At 40.5% G+C, this 21,374-nt stretch overlaps 1 protein-coding gene across 22 annotated transcripts in view; it reads right to left on the bottom strand.

The window, feature by feature from the left end:
- The window catches only part of TENM2 (teneurin transmembrane protein 2), a 3,550,639-nt gene that overhangs the window by 265,313 nt on the left and 3,263,952 nt on the right, over nt 1-21,374 (bottom strand). For all 22 annotated transcript variants that reach the window (XM_041750467.1, XM_041750468.1, XM_041750477.1 and 19 more), the window contains one exon: nt 3,643-3,881. In XM_041750467.1, the coding sequence (XP_041606401.1) occupies nt 3,643-3,881 (239 nt within the window). The remainder of the gene's footprint in view (nt 1-3,642; nt 3,882-21,374) is intronic.

Genomic DNA, 21,374 nt, shown 5'->3' with positions numbered 1-21,374 from the left:
TAATCAGGAGAGTAATCAGGAGACCAAGGACCTAGTCTTACCCTTGCAACTAACCAGCCGCATGATTGCAGACACTGCACTTCAGCATCAACTCTGTGAAATGATTGCAACATGCCGATTTTATTTTCTGCTAGAGTATTTGGTGGGGGCTGGGGATATGGTTCAAATTTAATAATTACATAAAGATGCTTTAAAGATGTAAAAAAGTTTACAGTTCTAAGCAAATGGAAGTTGGCCAATCATTTATTGTTATGTATACTATGAGGATGAAAACACAGCAGAGTTGGCATAAAACAGGTGAGAAACTCTATATTGGTTACATGATTCAGAAACCGAGGGATCTAGGGGGATTTCTGGTGTTGCAGGCAATGAAAGCACTTGAGCTGCCCCAGGATGTAAGACAACTTCCTGAGAGGGAAAGTCTCTTGCATTTCACAGTCAGTACCCTCTAGGAACCGTTCAGGCCAGGGGCTGAGTGATGCACAAAATGGTTCCCCAGTGGTTTATGCAGCTTTTCAGAGAAATTTATTCCAGGATATTATGTACACTGGAAGAATCTGATGGAAGAGTACAGAATAAAAGATTTCTGACCCCAGTTGTGACAGGAGGAACTAGAGGATCTTTCCAGAGTTGGTAAAGGCCCACATGTTCCAACATACACAAGGCTTGACCTCATTCTGCTTTTACACTCATCCTCAAGCTGTATGTAAGGAAGAACTTGTCATGGGGCTGAACTATTCCATATCGCTCATTTCTTGAGTCTTTTCCTCATGAGTTTGAACATGCAAGGAAATATTTTGACCTATTTGCCACAGCTCCTGGTAGGCCTGAGCCCAGTGCCTATCCATAAATATCTTGGGGCTGATGCTTTAGTTTCAAGACTTGTCATGTTCTAGTGAAACATGGAGTCATGTATGAACCAGAAGAAGGCTCAAGTCTTAAAAATTCCAATCTCCTTAACAGGAGGGCTTTGATTTTGATGTTGCCCTTCTATCCTTCCCTGATGGCTTGTTTTCTCAGTGGGCACAATCACTCGTTGCTCCCAACAGCACTTTTCTCTGTATTTATAATGCACTGTTTATGCCCCTGCAGCTCCATAATTAATAATATACTGCTTTTCATCTTCAAAGTGATTTATACACATTAATTAATCCTTACCATACTTTGGAGTTTCTGCACGTAAATAACCATCATGCTTCCGGATTTAACTTAGGAAACCAAAACCCAGAAGGAAAACAACTTTGTCAAGGCAAAGGAGAAAGGGATCATTGGGTCAAGATCAGCACTCAAGACCATGACCTCTCCTGGTGCTTGCAGACCTGCCATCACCTCTGGAGAGAAGCCCTATGGCTCCACGCTCACCACCACGACTGCTGGGGAAGCTGGCCCCTACCATCACTCATTTTGAGTCATAAACTATGCTTTAATACTCCAGGTTTAAAGAATAATCTTACCTAAAGCATACATAATAGAAAATGATGGATTATAATCTAATAAACTATCCTAAGATGCTCAGGTCCAGCTTCTAGTAGCCTCCAGACTGAGGATAAATATGTTTCCTAATTCATCATTTACAAGTTACACACTCAATTAAAACATTAAACTCTCACTATATGGTATCCCATTTATATAATCACCCTACAGAAAGCTATTATATTTTAACTATCAAGCTCAATAGATCAGGAAGTAGCCATCTATCTCTCTCTGGCAAGTAGAGCAGGAGGTACACTGGGGACGGTATTGGCAGAGGTGAGCAGTGCCTCAATTTCTGTATCTGGGCTCCCACCAGCTCAGGAGAACATTAAGCCTGAAAAGTGAGCTCATGGACCCTTTTTGAAGTTTCTGACACAAAGTCAAATCATGCAAAGACCCCAAAGGCAATTCAATTTGCTTTTACCAAGCCTCCTTGAACAGTTACCTGGGGAAGTACACAAAACTGCCTCGAACGACACAAAAGATTCTACTCAAGCCATTGAGTGTGCAATAGACACCCTTCCCCCTCCCCCGCAAGTCATTCCATTACTCCATCCTTCAACTAGAGCAAGTGAGAAGGAGACATGACTTTAAATTAGGGGCACATGGATATCAGACCTCAGTCCCCATGTGGGGCTGTGGCTTATAGCACCATGGCTTTTGCAAAGTTCCAGATGAACGTGGTACCTTTCCCCAGACAGTCACTTTTCTCATGTTTGGAAGGTATTCCTAGGAGATATGAGATGTGACTGACTGGTAAAGAATGTAAAAACTGATTTTTCTATATTAAGGTGAGCATAGTGATTTTATGGGAGACAGTGAAAACTTCACATCAGGTTTTGGCTTGTGATGACCTTGGGCAGAGCCCCAGATCAGTGAGACTGCATGGCTACCTTCCCTTGACATTAGGCAAGCTTGGGTAGAAAGGTCTGGGAAGTCCTGGACCAATTCTTTCTCTGGCAGGCACCAGGCTGGCTGCCTGAGGATGAAGGAAGTGTGTAAGCCCCATTGCCAAGGGAAAAGGGACAAAGTCAGAATGATCAGGGTTTCCTTTTTTTTTTTTTCCTCAGCATAAGTGTTGAGAAGAATTTTGGAGTTGGCTCCTTTCTGCTGATGTTTTATAGGTTTGCTTTGCAACATGGCACAGCCAAACTGGGGAGGCCTGTCATAGCTGCCCTGAAACCAAGCCAGAACCATCAAGTGTTTCAAATAAACTTTAGCAAACACCGCTGTGGCCTCTGCCTGGGCCAGGAGATCTGCCACTGGCAAACTCAGTTAACAGAGCCATAGCACCGGGGCTCTTTGTTGGGGCCAGGAGCTGTGAGCAGGCTTTGTGTCCAGCCCAGGATGCTCACATGCATGTGGTGCCCTGCCCCTGAGCTCTTGGCACATGCTGCTTGCTGAGGTTACAGGGCTACACCCCATGTTTGCAAACCAACATCCCTGGCACAGGAAGAAAAATACCCCAGCAACTTTACCAATCTGCTACGCTAAGGTATATCCTGAGTTCCTAAACACACAAGTTGGCATGAAAGATGAACCTGATTCATGAATATGGTGCAATTCAATTTGAGACTAAAGGTTCAGAAGCACAGGAGAGGTTATAGGCCAGATCCACTGTATCTGAGTGACTTGATTCCATACAAAGATCTGGCTGGATGCTCTGATCTCTCAATTCTATTTCTGTTCCCCACCTCTGGAAATAAGCTAGCTACTTAGCTAGATGCTAGCTTTGAATCAAGATGTTCTCAGACATGCTGGTCCCTATTCTTCTATTCAGTTTTTGGCTGGAGTTAACCCATGTTGCAAGAATTTTAGAGTTCAGACGGGTTAAAATCCAGTGACACAAGAGACTCGAAGACTACTTTGGGAATGAGGGATGGGTTTGCAGAAACAACAATTCTCAGCTCATCTCCAAGAAAGAATCCAGTAGGGATGCTGACTTACACATCTGATAAACACTATTTAGAATCTTGAGAAAGAAGCTCATCAGATTTAAATACATTTCAGGAGAGAAAAAGCACTCCCATCCTTCACTCATTGTTCAGAGCTTTCAGGAGCCAACAAGCAAACTGTACAGACAAGAGAAGCCTTCTCCACTCACAAGGCCACGACCTCTGCCCCACCTCCTCACGGCCAGGGTTCCTGGAGCAGGCTGCCCTGACTTACCAATGAAATATGCCAGCAGAATTGCCAAGAGGAGGGCTGCGGCGATGGCAGACAGGGCGGCACATTTCCAGCTGCAGTATTTAGAGGGCTTCTTCAGCTTGAAGGCCTTCCTGGAGAAGGTATTCCGGGGCAGCAGGCGGGGTGGTGGCGTGTAAACGGTTCCTGAGGTCAAAGGATATCCCGGAGAAGAGCTGCTAAACAGAGGTGTGCTCCCCGAGGAGGTCTTAAAGAGAAAGTGCCTGGCAAGGAAAAGGGAGAGAGTCAGCATGGACATGGGTGGCTCCTGGGGAACATCCAGGCGTCTTTTCTTTCACTCTGCTTTATTTAGTTCTAGTAAACTGTTTTACCTTGTCATGGACAAAAGGGCAAAGATTATGTTTGATGGCGATATAAATTAATTCCATAAACTCACATCATTTATGTGTTCCCATGTAGGTCTAGATTTTATCTTCCACAATAATTCTGAAAGCATTTAAAGCAAATATGGTAACTAGATTGCTATTTGACACTTGGAGATGATGATGATGTTGATGATGATGATGATGATGATGACGACAACAATGACAAAAAGCAGTGTCACATATTGGAACCTAACATTTAAAGGCATTAGATATATTCCGTCGCAACTACTTATGAACTAAATATTTTAAAAAATCCATACCTTTAAGATATGAGAAATCAGGCTTGGACAAGTCAAGCAATTGTCCAAGGATGTGAACTCTGAGCTGCATCTCATGCTGAAGTCTGTGCTCTTAAGTGTCACCCTCAACTGTCTCTCCTGAACTTTCTTCCTGGGCTGTTTCTCCCCCTCTATCTTGCTTCCTATCCTGAGACTGCCCCTCTAGCTAGTGTGATTATGTTTTCTCTTTGAGAACATCTTTGCCTGCCAATTAAAGTGCTCTTGGTCTCTAGGGCTACAGTGTGACTGTAGGGTCATGGGGTCTACTGTTGACACCTAATATAACCCTTCCTCAGGGTCAGGGTGTCACTCCAAGGACACTTCAAGGACCATAAGTTCTCTGACAGATTTTTCTCTTATGTGTGCCCATTTATAAGACTTCAAATGTGACTTGCCATTCCTTGTTTAAAATGATGAATTATCTTCCAGGAAATATATAGTGGGCTTTATTTTTTATTTTTATTTTATATAGTGGACTTTAAAGCATGGATTAAGTAGTGTCTAGAGTTTGAGCAGCTGGAGGCTGGGGACTGTGTCTTTTTTTATACCTTGTTCATTTTTATGTTCCCAGTATCCAGCTCAAAGTTCAGCATGCAAGGGAGACTTTAGTGAATGAATGGATGAGTGAATGAGTGAGTGAGTGAATGAATGAATGGATGGCGTTCCTTCATTTTTTGTGAATTTAAGATTCTAAGATTCCAAAATGTTATACAGGTATTTCATTTTCTCTTCAAGTCTTCAGTGGGTACAACTATACTTGACCACATATTCTGTGTCAGTTATGATGCTAAATGTTTTACTTGCATCCAAACCTCATATCAACCCTATATTATTACTACAGTTTTACGAAGTTAGCAAGCAAGGTCATTAGGGCTGAAACTCTAGTCTGCCTGACTTTAGATGCTTCAGTTGGACCTACTACATCACACTGCTCCTGCGTAAGGGACAGAGCAGGCTATCCTGGTGGGATTCTGAAGCAAGATCACTATTATTATAAATATTTGTATCTTGGCTGCTTCTGGACAAAATCTTGAAAGTATTTTAATCCTTGACAAAGATCAAACAAACCTGATATGACCGACAGTCATGTCAGAAAATGGGTATCTGATTAGTAAGTTATTTAATATAGCTAACATTAACACAAACTATAAGTATGTTTGATGATCTGAATAAAGGCAAGAGGTTGGATTCCATAAATAAGCCTTTGTATTTCCTATCCAATAGCACTCTTTTAATGCTCTGGATTAAAAGTGTCTTTTGGAAGAGAATCAGTGCTTAGAAGCAGCATTTTGGAGCAACAGTCACCTGGACTGGATCTTAGCAGTACCATTCCTAGACAAGTAAGCTTACACAAGTTACCTAATGCTGTTCTTAAAAGCCTCCATCTCCTCATCTGTAAAATGGGTAAATGATGGCACAGGTGCCTCATGTCATAGCATAGGTTGTTGTGTGGATTACACAAGATCAGGTAGGAAAGGCACTTAACTAAAAGTGTGTCTCATAGTAAGTGCTCAGTGCATTATAAGTAGCTTTTATTATTAATTCTCAGAAAAACATAAGGAGCCTGAAACATGAGTTTTAATTTAAAGCCTGACAAATGTCAAACAAACACCTGAAGAGTTTTCCAAATCACTAAATAATTGTCCACTGCCTTATAATTAAGCTAGAACATATGCACACCAGAAAGCCAGGGTGATGGGAAAATGTCGGAATTTGATTTAGAACAAGCTCAAATGTATTTCTTGAATAATTTTCCAAGAGTGGGTGGTGAAAATAGGATATCAAATTAAAACCAAGAAATATAAAGACATTGCAAGCCATCATTGATAAATATTTAGAAATACAAGGGCTCCAGTTTTCACCTCTCTGCCCCAGAGATCTCACTCCTTTCCCATGGCTCCAGGCATCATATGACTCAAGTGTCTGGGTCTCCATTTCCAACATGCTTCTTCCCTGACGTCTAGACTCCCATTCCAGTTGTGTACTGGGCATCTCTCTTTCTCCATTTCATGGCTGTGTTGAACAAGTTATAGCCAAGCACAGTCTTTTCCTTCCCCTCCCCGCACATATTCCTCCCGCATTCCTGTTATTCCTCCGTGCCTAAGAAACTAGCCATTTTTCACCTCCTACTTTCCCCTCACCTCCTCCCATATAATGGGTGAAGGAATCCTATCAATTTTATTTCTGAAAACCTGTCCCACCAACCCTTCCCCTTTCAATGTTCCTGCTAATGTTCTTCCCAAAACACAAATGTCCTTCTGCTCTGGCTTATAATCCTGGCTGAACCTCCAATGCCTGTAAGAAGAAACCCAGATCTCAATATGGGACCAGACTCTTTACAATGACTACCCAAATTTTTTACCATTGTCTCTAACCTTGTGCTCCCAGCTCCCTGAACTCTGTGCTTCAGCCATGCCAAAAGATGCATCTTTCCTTAACTGGGTTGTTTATACTACCATGCCTTTGTGAATGATGTGCAATCCTTCCTGGAATGACTGCTCCCATGCTTCCCCACCCATCCTACCCCAGCAACTCACTTTTCAACCATCTACTTGGGAAACCAGGACCCAGGTTTTTCCTACCCTCCTATCCCCATCCTCTATCACTTTGCCACTCAAGAATCTATTATATACTTGGATATATCTATCTATCTATCTATCTATCTATCTATCTATCTATCTATTAATCTATCTATCTATCTATCTATCTATCTATCTATCATCTATCATGTGTTTCCCCCAGTGCCTGGCACCTGAACATTAGTTATATTTGTGGATAGAATCAGTAAATTGGAAACAATGTTTTGGCAACATCTGAGAGATCATAAGATGAAGATTAAGAAGTTTAAATTGTTTTAATGTTATTTTTAATGCACTCATTTGTAAGAAATAATAGAAGGATATAATTGTTATTTTTTGTATGGGATTCCTTCCTGAGATCCTAAAATTGTCTCCTGACAACTCAGTCTATCTTCCACATTTTTCTAAAAGGAAGTCAGATTATGTCACATGTCAGTATTCTCCTATCCCCTCCCCAGTCAGTCAATCAATCCATCCATCCATCCATCAATCACTGTTTCCAATAACACATAAAATAAAATCAAAAGTCCTTCCCATGGCCTACAATGCCCTGCCATGATCTGCCTTTTGGTCACCTTTCCAACTGTACTTTCTACCGCTTTAGCCTCTCTCACTCCACCAGTTAACCTGTCCTTTTGATATTCCTTATCATATCACATCCAACACATTTTCACCTAAGGGCCTTTATGCGTGCTGTTCCTTCTGCCTGGAAATACCTGCACAGCTTGTTTCTCCACATCACTCACTACTCTGCTCTAGTGTCACTTTCCCAGGGAGATCTTCCCTGCCCTCTGCCCTCTTCTTTCTCTGTCATTTTCCATTCTGCTATAACTGCTTTATTTTTCTAAATTATATATGTATTTGTGTATTATTTATTGTCTATCTCCATCATTAGATCTGAACTTCTATGACATTTAAAGCAAAAAGGTATTTTGTCTCATGTGTTCAACACTGTACCCTGACATTTAGAAGAGAGGCTGGCACATAGTGGGTACTCAGCAAATCTTTGTTAAATGAATGACCTACAGCTTCCTAAGGCTAAACAATGAATGTTAATAGGACAGCACTGCAAACATTTTAATTTTAAAATTAAGATTCCTTCTGCCCTGTTGACTTCTGTTTGCCAGATTTGCAAGTTTGTGTATGTGCATACAGGCAGATGTTTATATTTATACATACAAGGCCAGATCCTTCCACAGGAAAATCAAACACTATGTACTTTTCAGCACTGCATTAACCCTAGCAGACTATAGTTCTCAGTCCTCCCTTTGGTATCATGGTGTCTGTTATGATCATAGCTAAATGAAATTCATTTGGTTATCATATTCCTTTTTTTCTAGTTTCTGATGTTTAAAATGATTAAACCATAGTACCAAAGATATGTAGACTCCCATTTCTCTACAACACAGCTACACCCTGGTATTGCAAATCTTCAGAAGGTTAAATTCAGCAAACAAATAATTAAAAAAAAAAAGAAGTTCCAAAGAAGTGTCCCATAAATGCCTGCTTTGTGATCACTTTAGTGCTCTATTAGAAAAGTAGAACTTGCTGGCCTCCATTCAGACTCAGGGCTAGGGTCTGGGGCATTTATTGGTTAAGAAGCTTTCTATGTTCTAGAGAACACACTAGATGTTTAGTAGATGCATCTTTCTTTCTTTCTCTCTCTCTCTCTCTCTCTTTCTTTCTTTCTTTTTTTCTTCTTTCTTTTCTTTTTAAAGATTGTTTATTTATTCATGAGAGACACACAGAGAGAGAGAGGGGCAGGGATAAAGGCAGAGGGAGAAGCAGGCTCCATGCAGGGAGCCTGATGTGGGACTCGATCCCGGGTCTCCAGGATCATGCCCTGGGCTGAAGGCAGCGCTAAACCACTGAGCCACCTGGGCTGCCCTAGATGCATCTTTCTAAATGAGAGTTTTGAATGCTGATGCCTTTAGGGGTAAAGTGTCAAGAAGTCTAAAACGGACATTCAAATGACTCAGCAGAAGTATCTCTAGATCTCTTTATAGGTAAGGCAAAGTGGCAAAATAATAGCAATTGTTGAAACCAGGTGCTTATTCTTACTTTGTACTATTCCTCCAACTTTTCTGTACATTTGAAAATTTTCATTATCACAAGTTGAAAAAAATGCAAGCTTTGATTCACCCAAGGACTGCTGTCACATGCTGCAGGGGGAAAAAAAAAAGATAAATAAAATGAAGCAAGACCCACAAGGTAATGGTCTGGCCAGATGGTCACTGGGAGGACCATGAAGGCTTAGGGGATTTCTCCCTGAACTAGCTATTAAGACAGCTTTTCCCCCTCAGGGGCCTGCTCAGTATGCTCTGATGAATCATTTGTGATGCCCCAACTGAACTTCTTCCCAGCGGTCGGTCATGGAAGTAGCTCAGCTCAGGACTCCAGGCGTCAGCAAAAATGTGTAGTTTCCAAATGCACTTGACATTTTTCAAGCACAACTCAATTGCTCTCAGAATTGGCCACTTGTGCCTCAGAAAGAAAAGGCAAATGAGGGGCCCCCAAAGTGCTGTCCTTGGAGTTTGCTAACACTCAAAGGGATAGAGAAAACCAGTCCTTGATGCCTTACAAAAAAATAAAAGAAGAGCTTGCATGCTTCTTTCCCTTTCTAGCCATGTGGGCTTTAGTCCTAGCACCCAGAATCCTTCCTGGCACAGGAGGGCTCTGAACGGCCATGGAATTAAATAGTAAGGCCAAGGAAGGACAGAGCTGTGTCCTCAGCTCTGGACCCTAGATCCTAGTGAATTCTTAAGAATACAGTGATCATCACTTCACCTGCAGCTATCTTTTTGGTAAATGTCACTTTTCTTCATGTGAAATCAAAACCATCTAATAAAAACTGAGAGAGAGAGAGAGAGAGAGAGAGAGAGAGAGAGAGTAGCTAACAACCATTCTCCCATGCATTTTACATGATAGCAAAGACATGTATTTTAGGCAGAATCTTGGCAAACCAGGATTTTGCTTCAAATTGGCTTAGAAAATTAAGGGCATACATTTTCTCTGATTAAACAACCATGGAAAATTTTGAAAAGAAGTCTAACAAACAAGAAACTCATGCATAGCATCCATATAAGAATGACCCCATCAATGCAAAATACTGTGAATTTTTATTATATTCTTATGATACAGAAAGAGTCTGACTAATCTAGAGTGGAAGCATTGAGAAGTGGTAGCTGGTTAAACCACATGAGACCCAAACAAAAGATTTCTTGTCCTTTTTTTCTGAGTCAATCACAAGTAAACTCACTCATTAACCTCCAATCCTGCCAAAGAAAGAAACAAATATAGAAAATCCCTTAACGGCAAGTACCATTTCTCAGGTTGCAACCAGTGGGATCCTAAAAGGCAGTTTCCCTATTTTCTAATGGTTTGCGTTTATTCCAAGGGGGAAATCCCAGGAGGGCTTTGAAAAGAAATGTATTACACAAATAACTGCACTGCCTCAACTCCAAAGGTCAAGTTTTGGTCCCCACCCCTACCCCTCTCTGTTCTCCTCTCAATCTGTCTCCCACTATTTCCTCCCACCATTCAGCCAACCACCACAACTAGTGACTGGCAGGGCAGATGAGTTCTCTCTTGCTCATGAAGTCAGCTGCAGGAAACATTCTCCTTGAAATCAAGCAAAACTATTGAATGGTCTTAACACAGTGCCGTGTGCAAAAAGGCAGCTCTGGTTATCAGAGAAACCAGGTGTTGACTGTTGTTCTACTGAGAAAATTGACCTCCCCAGTAAATAAACTCACAGGTATTCAGAATAGTGGATGAAAATATTGATACACAGCCCATTAATCCCTAAAAGATTTTTAATATCATACATGCAGTTGCTGAAATTTGATGAAAAGCCAGAGAAAGGATAGAAGCAGAAATGCACCTGGAGTGGGATGGGGTGATCAGTGAGGGAGATCAGGTGTGCACTGGAAAATGGGAGATTTCATCACATTTTACTGGTCCTGGTTCTGCCCTTTGAAGCATCAGGTTTATTGTCTCTAAAGGAGTAAGTTTAATAAAGAGGCAGCCCATAAAGGGTACTGTAGCATGTAAAGTTACTGTAATTAGGTTTTCAGGAGTTATAATAAAACATTTAGCTGGAGAGAGGTTAAATAACCACCACCCTTTCTGGCATCATTATTACACTCTCCAGTCCTAGAAGGAATGTTGATAGTAGAAGGAAAACTCTATGAGTGGGCTCCTAAGAGAGACACAGACAGACATGGGGCATGGAGAGAAAGAGAGAGAGAGAGAGAGAGAGAGAGAGAGAGAGAGAGAGAGAGAGAGAATCATATAGGATGGATGGAAAAAGCATGAGAGATCATGAGAAAGATTGATATTGAATATTGTACTGTCCAGTCACTTCCTGAATAGCAAAACTAAGTTATTTTTAAGTGTTCTGTATTTATTTTCCTATTTGCAAATATAAAATGTAACATTATAAAAAATCAAGTCGGGATCCCTGGGTGGCGCAGCGGTTTGGCGCCTGCCTTTGGCCCAGGGCGCAATCCTGGAGACCCGGGATCGAATCCCACATCAGGCTCCCGGTGCATGGAGCCTGCTTCTCCCTCCGCCTGTGTCTCTGCCTCTCTCTCTCTCTCTCTCTATGACTATCATAAATAAAATAAAAAATTAAAAAAAATAAAAAAAATAAAAAATCAAGTCATAAATTTTAAAAAAGCAAAATTCCATACTCAAGAGAAAGACTAGTAAACATTTGATGTCTAGAGTCAGATTTTTTCCCTACATATAAACATTCATTTATTATTATTATTTTTGAAACCAATAGGATCATACCAAGAATGCAGTACTAAGCCTATGGATTCTGGACTTAGACAACCAGTATTTGGGTCCCGGTTCCTATTATTACCGTGTGACACTGGGTAATTTACTTATCCTCGCTAGGTGGCCTCATCTGTAAAGTGAGAGAATGTTAGTATCTTCATGGACTTGTTTAGGGGGATTGGGTAACTTTATTCATGTGAGATGCTTAACATCAAGCTTGATGTCCAGTGAATGTTCAATAAATGTAGCTATTAATCGCTTGAAGGCAGGAATCATGTATGTCTTGGTCTTTACTAGATCTCCTCGACCTAGCACAGTGCCCAGCTCATTTAAAATATTTGTTGAATGCATGATCCATTCTAATTAGCACAGTGAATGGAACATTGCAGGCATTCCAACCCCTCCAAAACAGTTTTATTAGGAAGAGAAGGAATTGAAATTACTACTAATATATATATATTCTCTTCTTTCAGTTGGGAATTTATGCTTGGGTTGAGAAGGGAACTGTTGCCTTTAACATAAAACTCTAAAAATGTTTTTTAAAAACTGCTACTTCCCAAGTTTGAAAAAGAAGCCAGTAACCCAATTAGTATAATTAAAAGCCCATTTCATTTCACGATTCCCTAAGCTTAGACTCAAACCAATTTTGATGCAATGAAAAATAGGCTTTCAAGGTTTCTGATCCCTGAACTTTTTAGATCATAGGGGACCATCACTACATTTGCATATGCCATGAACAACAGGAAAATCCTCTATTTTGCCCTCTTCAAAATTTGCAGTCATACCAAAAATACTCACAGCTGGAATAATTAGCAACTCAATTTATTGCCTTCCGTTTTTTAAATAGAAGCTTCGACTCTTGATATTTAAATAGTGTCACACTGTGATATAACATAGCATTTTTCATGGTAAAACTTCTTTTTTTTTCCCCCCCATGAAATGATATACTACTCAGTGTGACAGGCAAGGTCTCTGGAGGTCACTAAAGAAACCTGGTGTTTTGTGAGCAAATCCATTTCAGAGTCTTTGGGATGAAATGAGGAGTCTTTTTTTTTTCCCCTGGAGTTGTTAACTTGTTGACTTTTTTCAAGTTAATTGGTAAAAGTCTTGATATAGTAGAGGAAAAAAACAAAGACTTCTGACTTTGACTTCAAACTTGACCTTGAATTCACCATACACTATAATATGGGAGTGTAGAGACAGCCATTTCAAATAGACTTGCATTTGTGTTCACCGGCAGCCAGAGGTAGATGAAGAAAGAATGCCCGCCATCAGATACAATCAACGAGCAGAATGATTTCTCCCATCGAGTTTATTGCCTGTACCATTCAGAGAGTCAAAGAATTTTCGAGCTGGAAGAAACCTTAGGGCATGTCCCTTTATCATATTCTGCTTCATGCTACTACATTTGTCCTGTCTATTTGCCTTGTCTCTCCAGTCATATTACAAGCTTCTCAAAGGCAGGTCCTCTATCTTTTGCTTCCTGATATCTTTCTCTGTTCATAGTAGGTGCTCACAAGTATCTGCTGAAGGAACACAGCAATGAAGGAACAGTGGAAATTTACAGGCTTTAGAGTCAGGCATAGCTGAACTCAAATCACAACTCTACCAGGAACTGTATTATATTGGGAAAGCTGATTAATCTCCCTGAGCCACGGGTGCCTCCTCCAAAAAATGGGGAGATAACAGTATCTGCATTACAGAACTGCTGGAAGGGCTGAAAGAGATAATGAATACAATCTGCAGGCACAGAGACTGATCCACAGGCGGTGTCTAACACATGCAGGTACCATGTTCCTCCTTTTCCTTTGGCACAATTCAAAATCTAAAATATGAAGTCATGGGATCCCTGAGTGGCTCAGCGGTTTAGCGCCCACCTTCGGCCCAGGGCACGATCCTGAGTCCCGGGATCGAGTCTCACCTCGGGCTCCCTGCATGGAGCCTGCTTCTTCCTCTCTCTGTGTCTCTGCCTCTCTCTCTCTCTCTCTCTCTCTCTCTCTCTCTGTCTCTCAGGAATAAATAAATAAATAAAATATTTAAAACAATAAAATATGAAGTCACGAGTCAACCAAAATTTATTGAGCACGGAATATGTATCACATGGTGCCAGAGGCTTCCACCATACTATTTTGTTGTCCCTCAAAGATGCGAAGCTTCTCTGCATCTCAGGGTATTCACATTGTCTCCCTCTGGAAAGTCCTTAACTCAGATCTCTGCATGACTCCTTCTGAGACCTTTCAATCTCCCCTTCAAAGCTCATTTTCTTAGAAAGGCTTCCTTGATCAGCTTTTTATTTCATTACCCTACTTTGGCCAAGGTTGCAGCTTGGGACTGACCATCTCCAGTGACTGGCACTTGTGGGAGGTGGAGTGATGGCATTAGTATAAAGACCCTGCCTTCTCACCTGCTCCGCATTTACCCTTTGTGTAGCTCTTTCCTTGCTTCCTACCTGCTTCCCTCAATGGCACACGTTTTCCTTGAGAGCTTGGATTTAGTCTTCCTTACCACTGTATCCCCAGGCCCTGGAAACATGCCTGGCACGTGTTTGGTTCTCAATGAATTTTTAGTAAGTGAATAAAAGAATGAGCCAATCTAGATTTTGAAAATGTTTCTATCTGCTCTCAGATCCAACACATCTATTTATTTATCCTGCAGTGTCCTTTGCAAGGGATGCCCTGTCACTCTGGGTTTCAAGATTTTGGTAAACAAGACCATGTTTTCATTATGCCTACACATGGTTATTTTAAATCCTTTGAGAAACCTGCATCTTCCTAATCTGAGGAGGATTTTTGGCACATTTTAATGAGAGCCTTTCCTTTTCCCTGATCTTTTAAGTTGGAATTCTCTTCAACTTTTCTGTCATTCTTGAGGCATGTTAGCTTTAATCACACGGATTATTTCCATTGAGAACTCATGATGGTTTTCAAAAATAGTGACAATACACTTTTGATTAATTTCTAGGATTCTACTTAGTGATGCTGTGCATTTTGTAGCCCTCCCTTCCTCTTTCCTCAGCAACCCAGTGGACATATATGTTCAGGCATTAGTTTACACTAATCTCAGGGCCAGTTTCTGGTTTGTAACCAGAAGCTCAGAGATAATCTTCCTACAAGCCTAGAAGGATTTTTGGGGGTAAATGTACTTGCTCCTTATCTGTCACTTCTCTGCCTACCTACAGAGCAGTTTATCTTCATAAGTTTGGTATCTCTGCAAACAAAAAGATTTCATGGTGCATTTTCTCTTCCAAATCACTTTTATAAGAATATGAGAATAGTTTCATCTCTGAAAAATCTTGTGTACACCCTCCTCCACCCAGAGAAGAATCCATTTATCTTTCTCCACCCTCCCTCCCCTGCTACCTCTATAACAAAGGACTCCTGTCTGATATACCTGTCTTTATTTCCTTATCTTTGGTGCTTCCACAATTTCAGGAAAGTCTGATGTTGAATGGGGATCAGGTTGATAATTCCAGATGGTAACACACTGCGCCCTTGGATTCATTTATCAGTATTAACCAAATCACATGTACTGGTATTTTGCATAGCGCCTTCAAAGTTAACCATTCCAAAGCATGTTTTGGAAACAGACATTTCTTCTTAACATTTTTCTTGGAAAAGATCAGGGCAGGAGATGGAGCCTATCTTATCGCCTCTCCATTGAGTAGACTTTTCATACCAAGGGGGATACGTTGATCCTCTAGTTGTTTTCCTTTAATTAATTAATTACTTAATGAAAAAAAATTCCTATTGGGGTGAAATTCACATAACATAAAATTAACCATTTTATTTATTTATTTTTAAAAAGATTTTATTTATTTATTCATGAGAGACAGAGAGAGAAAGAGAGAGAGAGGCAGAGACACAGGCAGAGGGAGAAGCAGGCTCCATGCAGGGATCCCGATGTGGGGATTGATCCCAGGACTCCAGAATCATGCCCTGGGCCAAAGGTGGCGCTAAACCACTGAGCCACCCAGGCTGCCCCAAATTAACCATTTTAAATGGCATTCAGTACATGTACAATACTGTATCACCACCACCTCTATTTTGTTCCAAAACATTTTCAGCACTCCAAAAGAAAACCCGGTACCCATTAAGCAGTAATTCCCATATCCCTGTTCTTCTACTCCTAGCTCCTGGTAACCACTAATCTGATTGCTGTCCCTATGGATTCTCATATTATGGATATTTCATATATATGGAATCATAAAATATGTGACCTTTGTGCTTGGCTTCTCTCAATTCCCATAATGTTTTCAAATTCATCTGCATTGTAGCATTTATCAGCATTTCATTCCTTTTTAAGGCTAAATGCTATTCCAGTATTTGTGTGTGTGTGTGTGTGTGGGGGGGGTATATACAAATATACATACACGGCATTTTGTTTATCCATTCATACACTGGGGGGCATTTGGGTTATTTTGATCTTTTGGTAATTGTGAATAGTGCTGCTTTGCACATCTGTGTAACAATATCTGAGCACCTGTTTTCAATTTTGGGGAGGATATACGTAGGAGAATTGCTGGGTCATAGGGTAATTTTATGTTAGACTTTTAGGGGAACCTTTAGCTGTTTTCTCAATACAGAAAATGATCAACCTTGAACTCCTCAGCAAGGTCTAATTCTGGTTGGCCCTAAACATACTGCCAGTATTCTTTCATCCTACCCATGTTAGGAGTTTGTTTTTGAAAACTTTGACATTATAGGAACAAAAAGCATCATCAAAGGGCTAAGTAGCAGTAGTCACAGAAAGAGTAATAACACTTCATATCTTACAAAATGTTTAACATGCCAAGTCAACAGACTCTCATTTTAGGAAAGAGGTTTTAGTGGAAAACTACTAGGACTTATTAGGAAAGGGATCTACCCATGACATTTTTATTAAAAAGTTTTTATTGTTAGTATATATTCTGAATACTGTATTATAAATAGTACTTGCTCACCAGGTCCAAATATTGTAGAACCTGATGAATGAATCTGAGCATGGATGAATTTCTAAAATTTTGGCGCTTAGAGAGAAATTATGTTTTATCTTAAAAGGCAAATTCAGATAGTCCTTCTCTAGCAAGGGTTTGAAGAAATCCTACATTTCCTCCTTCTGTCAGGAGATCAAAGAGGATCTGAAATATAAGCCCTCAAAGTATCTTCTTTGGATCATTGAGTGTATTTATATATTACTAGCTTCAGGTAAAGAAAGCATTTCATGATATTTGGGAAATCCCAGAGCAAAGAAAATTTAGGGGATTACTACAGGATCTTCACAAGTCTTTAATATCTTAAATATCCTGATACTCTACATATAACATTTATCGTTCTGCTTATTTGGTCATGTTAGTTTTATAGCCATCCACTTTCCCAGTCTTAAAACCAGTAAAACCGGTACCCCCATGAGGTACATCTTTGAGAAAGAAAATTCTAATACATTCCCTCTATTTCTGAATGAGTACACTATGGCCCAGAAATAAATTAAAAGCAAACCAACCAACCACCAATAATGGTTATTTCCTAGATTTTTGTAGGTTCTTAAGACCTAATCCCTTGGTGAGGAAGGCAGGAGGGAAGGAAGAAGAAAAGGAAAAGAGGGAAAGGGGAAGACAGGAGGGAATAAAGGAAGTTATATTACAACATAAAAATAAAAAGCAGCAGCTAAACTATGTTATGGGATTTCTTCAAGGCTTAGAAAGAAAAACAAAACTGACTTATCGAAATTCCTGCATAGCTAAGAATAATTCTTGAGAGGGAGAGAGAATCTTAAGTAGGCTCAATGTCCAGCATGTGAGCTTGATGTGGGGCTTGATCTCAATACCCTGAGATCATGACCTGAGCTGAAATCAAGAGCCAGATGCTAAACCGACTGTGCCACCCAAGCAATCCTAGACATAGGGATTAGCAGAGGAGAAGGAAAACAAGAGAAGAAGAAAACTACTACTCATTTTTTGTGTACTAGAGATTTGCTTCCACATCAATAGTGTGTAGGGATTTCTAGCGTTTAAGTTTGGGGCTCTGTGGCTTTTTTTTTTTAACACTCAAATAAAAGATGATTATCTTTCACACAATTTCTTTTCCCATTTGAATTTACATCAGACCCTCTGAGACATGAGCAAGTATACAAAGACCTATCAGTGTATTCACCCGCATTTCTTTCTATGTGCAATATGCATAGGTACAATGTTTTCTTCTTATTTAGCACTCTTCTTGAAATGATATAAGAGCTCTTCAGGGATATTAATTAAGCTTTATAGCAACCCCTGTGACATGTCTGCCTGCCTACATATATCTGTTGGACACTTAGAAATTAATGCTTTGCAGAAGTGTGCCATTTAAGTGTGTTTGTAGGCCAGCCACATACCCACTGACAATGCACTGAACAGATCCATACATTTCAGTCGTCGAAAAATGCCATTAAAAAAGGCAACCATCATTTAGCATCAACGCATAAATATTGCCATGGTGTTTAATATACTCTCAAGCAGGTCCTGCAGTGTCCCTGTCACAAAACAAATCCCAGGGAAGCAGGTTCTTAAAGCTTGGCTTCTTGAAAGGCTCCTGGTTTCCTAAATGCTGGGTTTCCTAGGGCCCCAGGCAAGGCTTTTTAAAAATGCAAGTGTCAAGGAAAACTGTCATGCATGTTTGCCTTAAGTACCCGAAAAGCTTGTCACTGCCATCTTGGAAGTCTTGACGAAGATGCGGTTGGACATGCTGAGGCATGGTAAATTGAAAGCTGCCTGACAGGTAGGTGGCATGTTCGACTAAAAGCCAGGTGCCCGCCTCCAGGCATTTTCTTTGCAAGCGTCAGAATTAAACAAAACTAAAGGGGAGCCTTGTCAGGGGAGGCTGTCTTTGCAGACATCTCAGAGGCTTGGACTTGAACTGGGGTCCTTCCTGGCTCTTAGGTTTTGCTTGATAAGAGGTTAAGTGGTTTCAGGAGAAGCCAATCAGGGTCTGGATTTCTGTGAGGGCAGGGGGAAGGAGAAGAGCCGTGGATGAAGAGGGCAGGGGCCAAAAAGGGAAGGAAGAAGAAGGTCAAGGTCAGGGGGAGTGCAGCACCTGCCTGGTCTAGGAGGCTGAACAGCGCAGTGGTGAACTGGTAAACCGTGGGTAGGAAGTGGGGTTCACAGCCTGGTAAGCTGGGCAGCCTTGGGAAAACGATGTGTTGAACTCGGTTTCCTTAAGTGAAAATAATGGAAAATACTGCATAGTGATATTGCATGTGTTAAATGGGCTCAGCACATACGTACCACTTAGGAGACCCTTAATAAATGCTGGCTTTTACTGTTCTGGAGAGAGCTATCAATGAATCCCATAACCTGCCTCCTCAGAGGATGTATCTTTCCTTCTTGTCCAACCCCTCTTCCTTGCTTCCCTTCTCCTTTCTTTTTCCCAACATGAGATCCTTTGGTGAGCTTCTGTGAACTTTTATTTCTTGTATTTCTGGTATGTCAGCTGAGGCTTTTCCTACTTCTCACTACAAATGTGACCATAACACACTTTTGCAGGCTCCCTGTCCCACTTGGAATATACCATCAGGTGCTTTGCTGGGCCCAGAAGGTGGCTGTAACACGAGCCACAAGACCTTCCTAGCATTGTTTCCTGAGTTCCAGCCCAGTTGATCAGAATGCTTGTACACTCTTGCTTTTCTGGTCTTAGTCCCTTTCCTCTTCCTGGAGTTCCCTTTTGACAGGGAATACTTTTCCTTCAAAATGGGAACCAGACCCCATTCCTGCCAGCTGGGTTTCCCTGACTGGGTAGGTGGGTATCCCTCACCACCCTGTGTTCCCATATCACCTTTATATCCACATTGTAGTGTTTTATATTAATATAAATTATCTCTGTAGCTGTCTTTTCTCCACAAGACTGTAACAGTTAGCAGTTGAGGGCCGCGTCTTTTTCACTTTTAACCTCAGCACCTTCCCTGGTGGTCAGCTTCTAATAGAACCTTTGTAAATGTTGGCTGAATTAAGCTGAAGTTTTATGAACAGAGCTGGTAATGGGATTACCAGTGGGAGGTGGGAAATACAAAAATCCTTATTTAGCATAAAATTGGAGTTGCAGATAAAGAAACTATATAAGTTTGGCCTGAGGGCCTCTTATTGACAGAAGCCTCACATACTTCTTTCACAAAAAGGGCTGTCTTCCTTGCTGGATTTTCAAGCCCTTGATCATAAATGCTCTCCTATAATAGTTAGAACAATAATACTGCTGTACTAGGCATTTCTCTTGGGGACTCAGAAACTTGACTTAGTCATCTTAGATATTCTTATAATATCCCCGTTAGGTGGATAGAGGCAAAGTAGAGAGGGAGGAGAGGCAAATTTAAACATTGCCAAATTATAAATGAGAAAACAAAAGGCAGCAAAGGTTAGGTATCTTGAATCATGCAGGCCACGTTGAGGCACAATTTGGGAATAAAAAGTTGGGCCCTACAGCTAGAATCAAGGGGAGTGAGTGAGTCAGATTTTCCCCACAGCTATACCACTTCCTCATACTACATCTGGCACATTAGAAAGGGGGGGCTGAGTTCCTAGAGTATTCTAGTATTCCTTAGTACATTATTCCTTGAAAAAGAAAATTCTTTCAATTCTATGTTTAAAATCCAATACCATAAACTTCAGGGCTCTTATTTTAAGCCCATAAAAGAAAATTCAGCCCATTAAAGAAGGAGGAATAAAGAGAAACTGAAGCATTTGAATTGAGATGAACATAATTTGGCACAATCTATCAAAATTTAAAATGCACATTATACATATTCTTTGATCTAGCAATTTCACTTCCAGGAATTTGACTCTTGAATATAATCATATAAGTATGCAAAGGAAGGTATATACACAAGACTCTTCATTACAGTTTTGTTTGTAATAGCAAAAATGTGAAAGTGATCTAAGTGTCCATAAAGAAGAGATTGGTTAAACAAATTACGACATCCTGGAATATTACACAGACTTTAAAACAAGAATGAGGCAGGTCCACATGAAATTACCTGAAGTGATTTCCATCATATTTCATGAAGTTGAAAAAGAAAGTTGCCAAATGGTATGTATAACACGGTCCCATTTATATTAAACTTAAAAAAATATGCTCAGACATCCACAAACATTTTGGGAAGCCAACAATAATAAAACTTCGAAAGAGATATCCTTGAAAATAGAAGTGGAAGGGCAGGGGAACATTATTTCTCATTTTCTATCTTCCAAGTTGTTGAATATTTTTATCAAGAGAACATATTATACATTTTATAATAAAGGAGTGGAAAGACCAAATCTATTGCAATATGTGCTCTAATCTTTGTCTTAAATTCTTGACAATTCCTTCATGGAAGGAAATGGAGAAAAGATTCTTTGCAAGATGAAGAGGCAACAAAATCCTCTAATCATGCTGGGAACAGCAATGCACGGCAAAGTATGCTCAACCAGAGGCTTACTTTATAGCACCACTTGGACATTCAGAGTGGGAGGCCTTGATAAGTCATCTGGGTCTCACTCACCTCATCCATAAAATAGATATTGGATTATACTTGGTAACCTTAACATGGATTCCAGCTTGAAAATTCTGCCTCTGTGCTGCCAAATGATTCCTACTTCTCTTAAATGATCAAGCCAGCCTAAATCATGGTTACCTTGATTCCTTCTCTTGGTCTGTCTTCTGGTGTAGTGGACAGAATCAAGGGACCAACTTCCCAGAGGACAGCATGCATTT

This window comes from Vulpes lagopus, chromosome 3 (genome assembly GCF_018345385.1).
Source record: "Vulpes lagopus strain Blue_001 chromosome 3, ASM1834538v1, whole genome shotgun sequence".
Classification (NCBI taxonomy): Eukaryota; Metazoa; Chordata; class Mammalia; order Carnivora; family Canidae; genus Vulpes; species Vulpes lagopus.
Note: the sequence above shows the minus strand (reverse complement) of the source record. Positions and strands in the feature narration are given on the sequence as shown.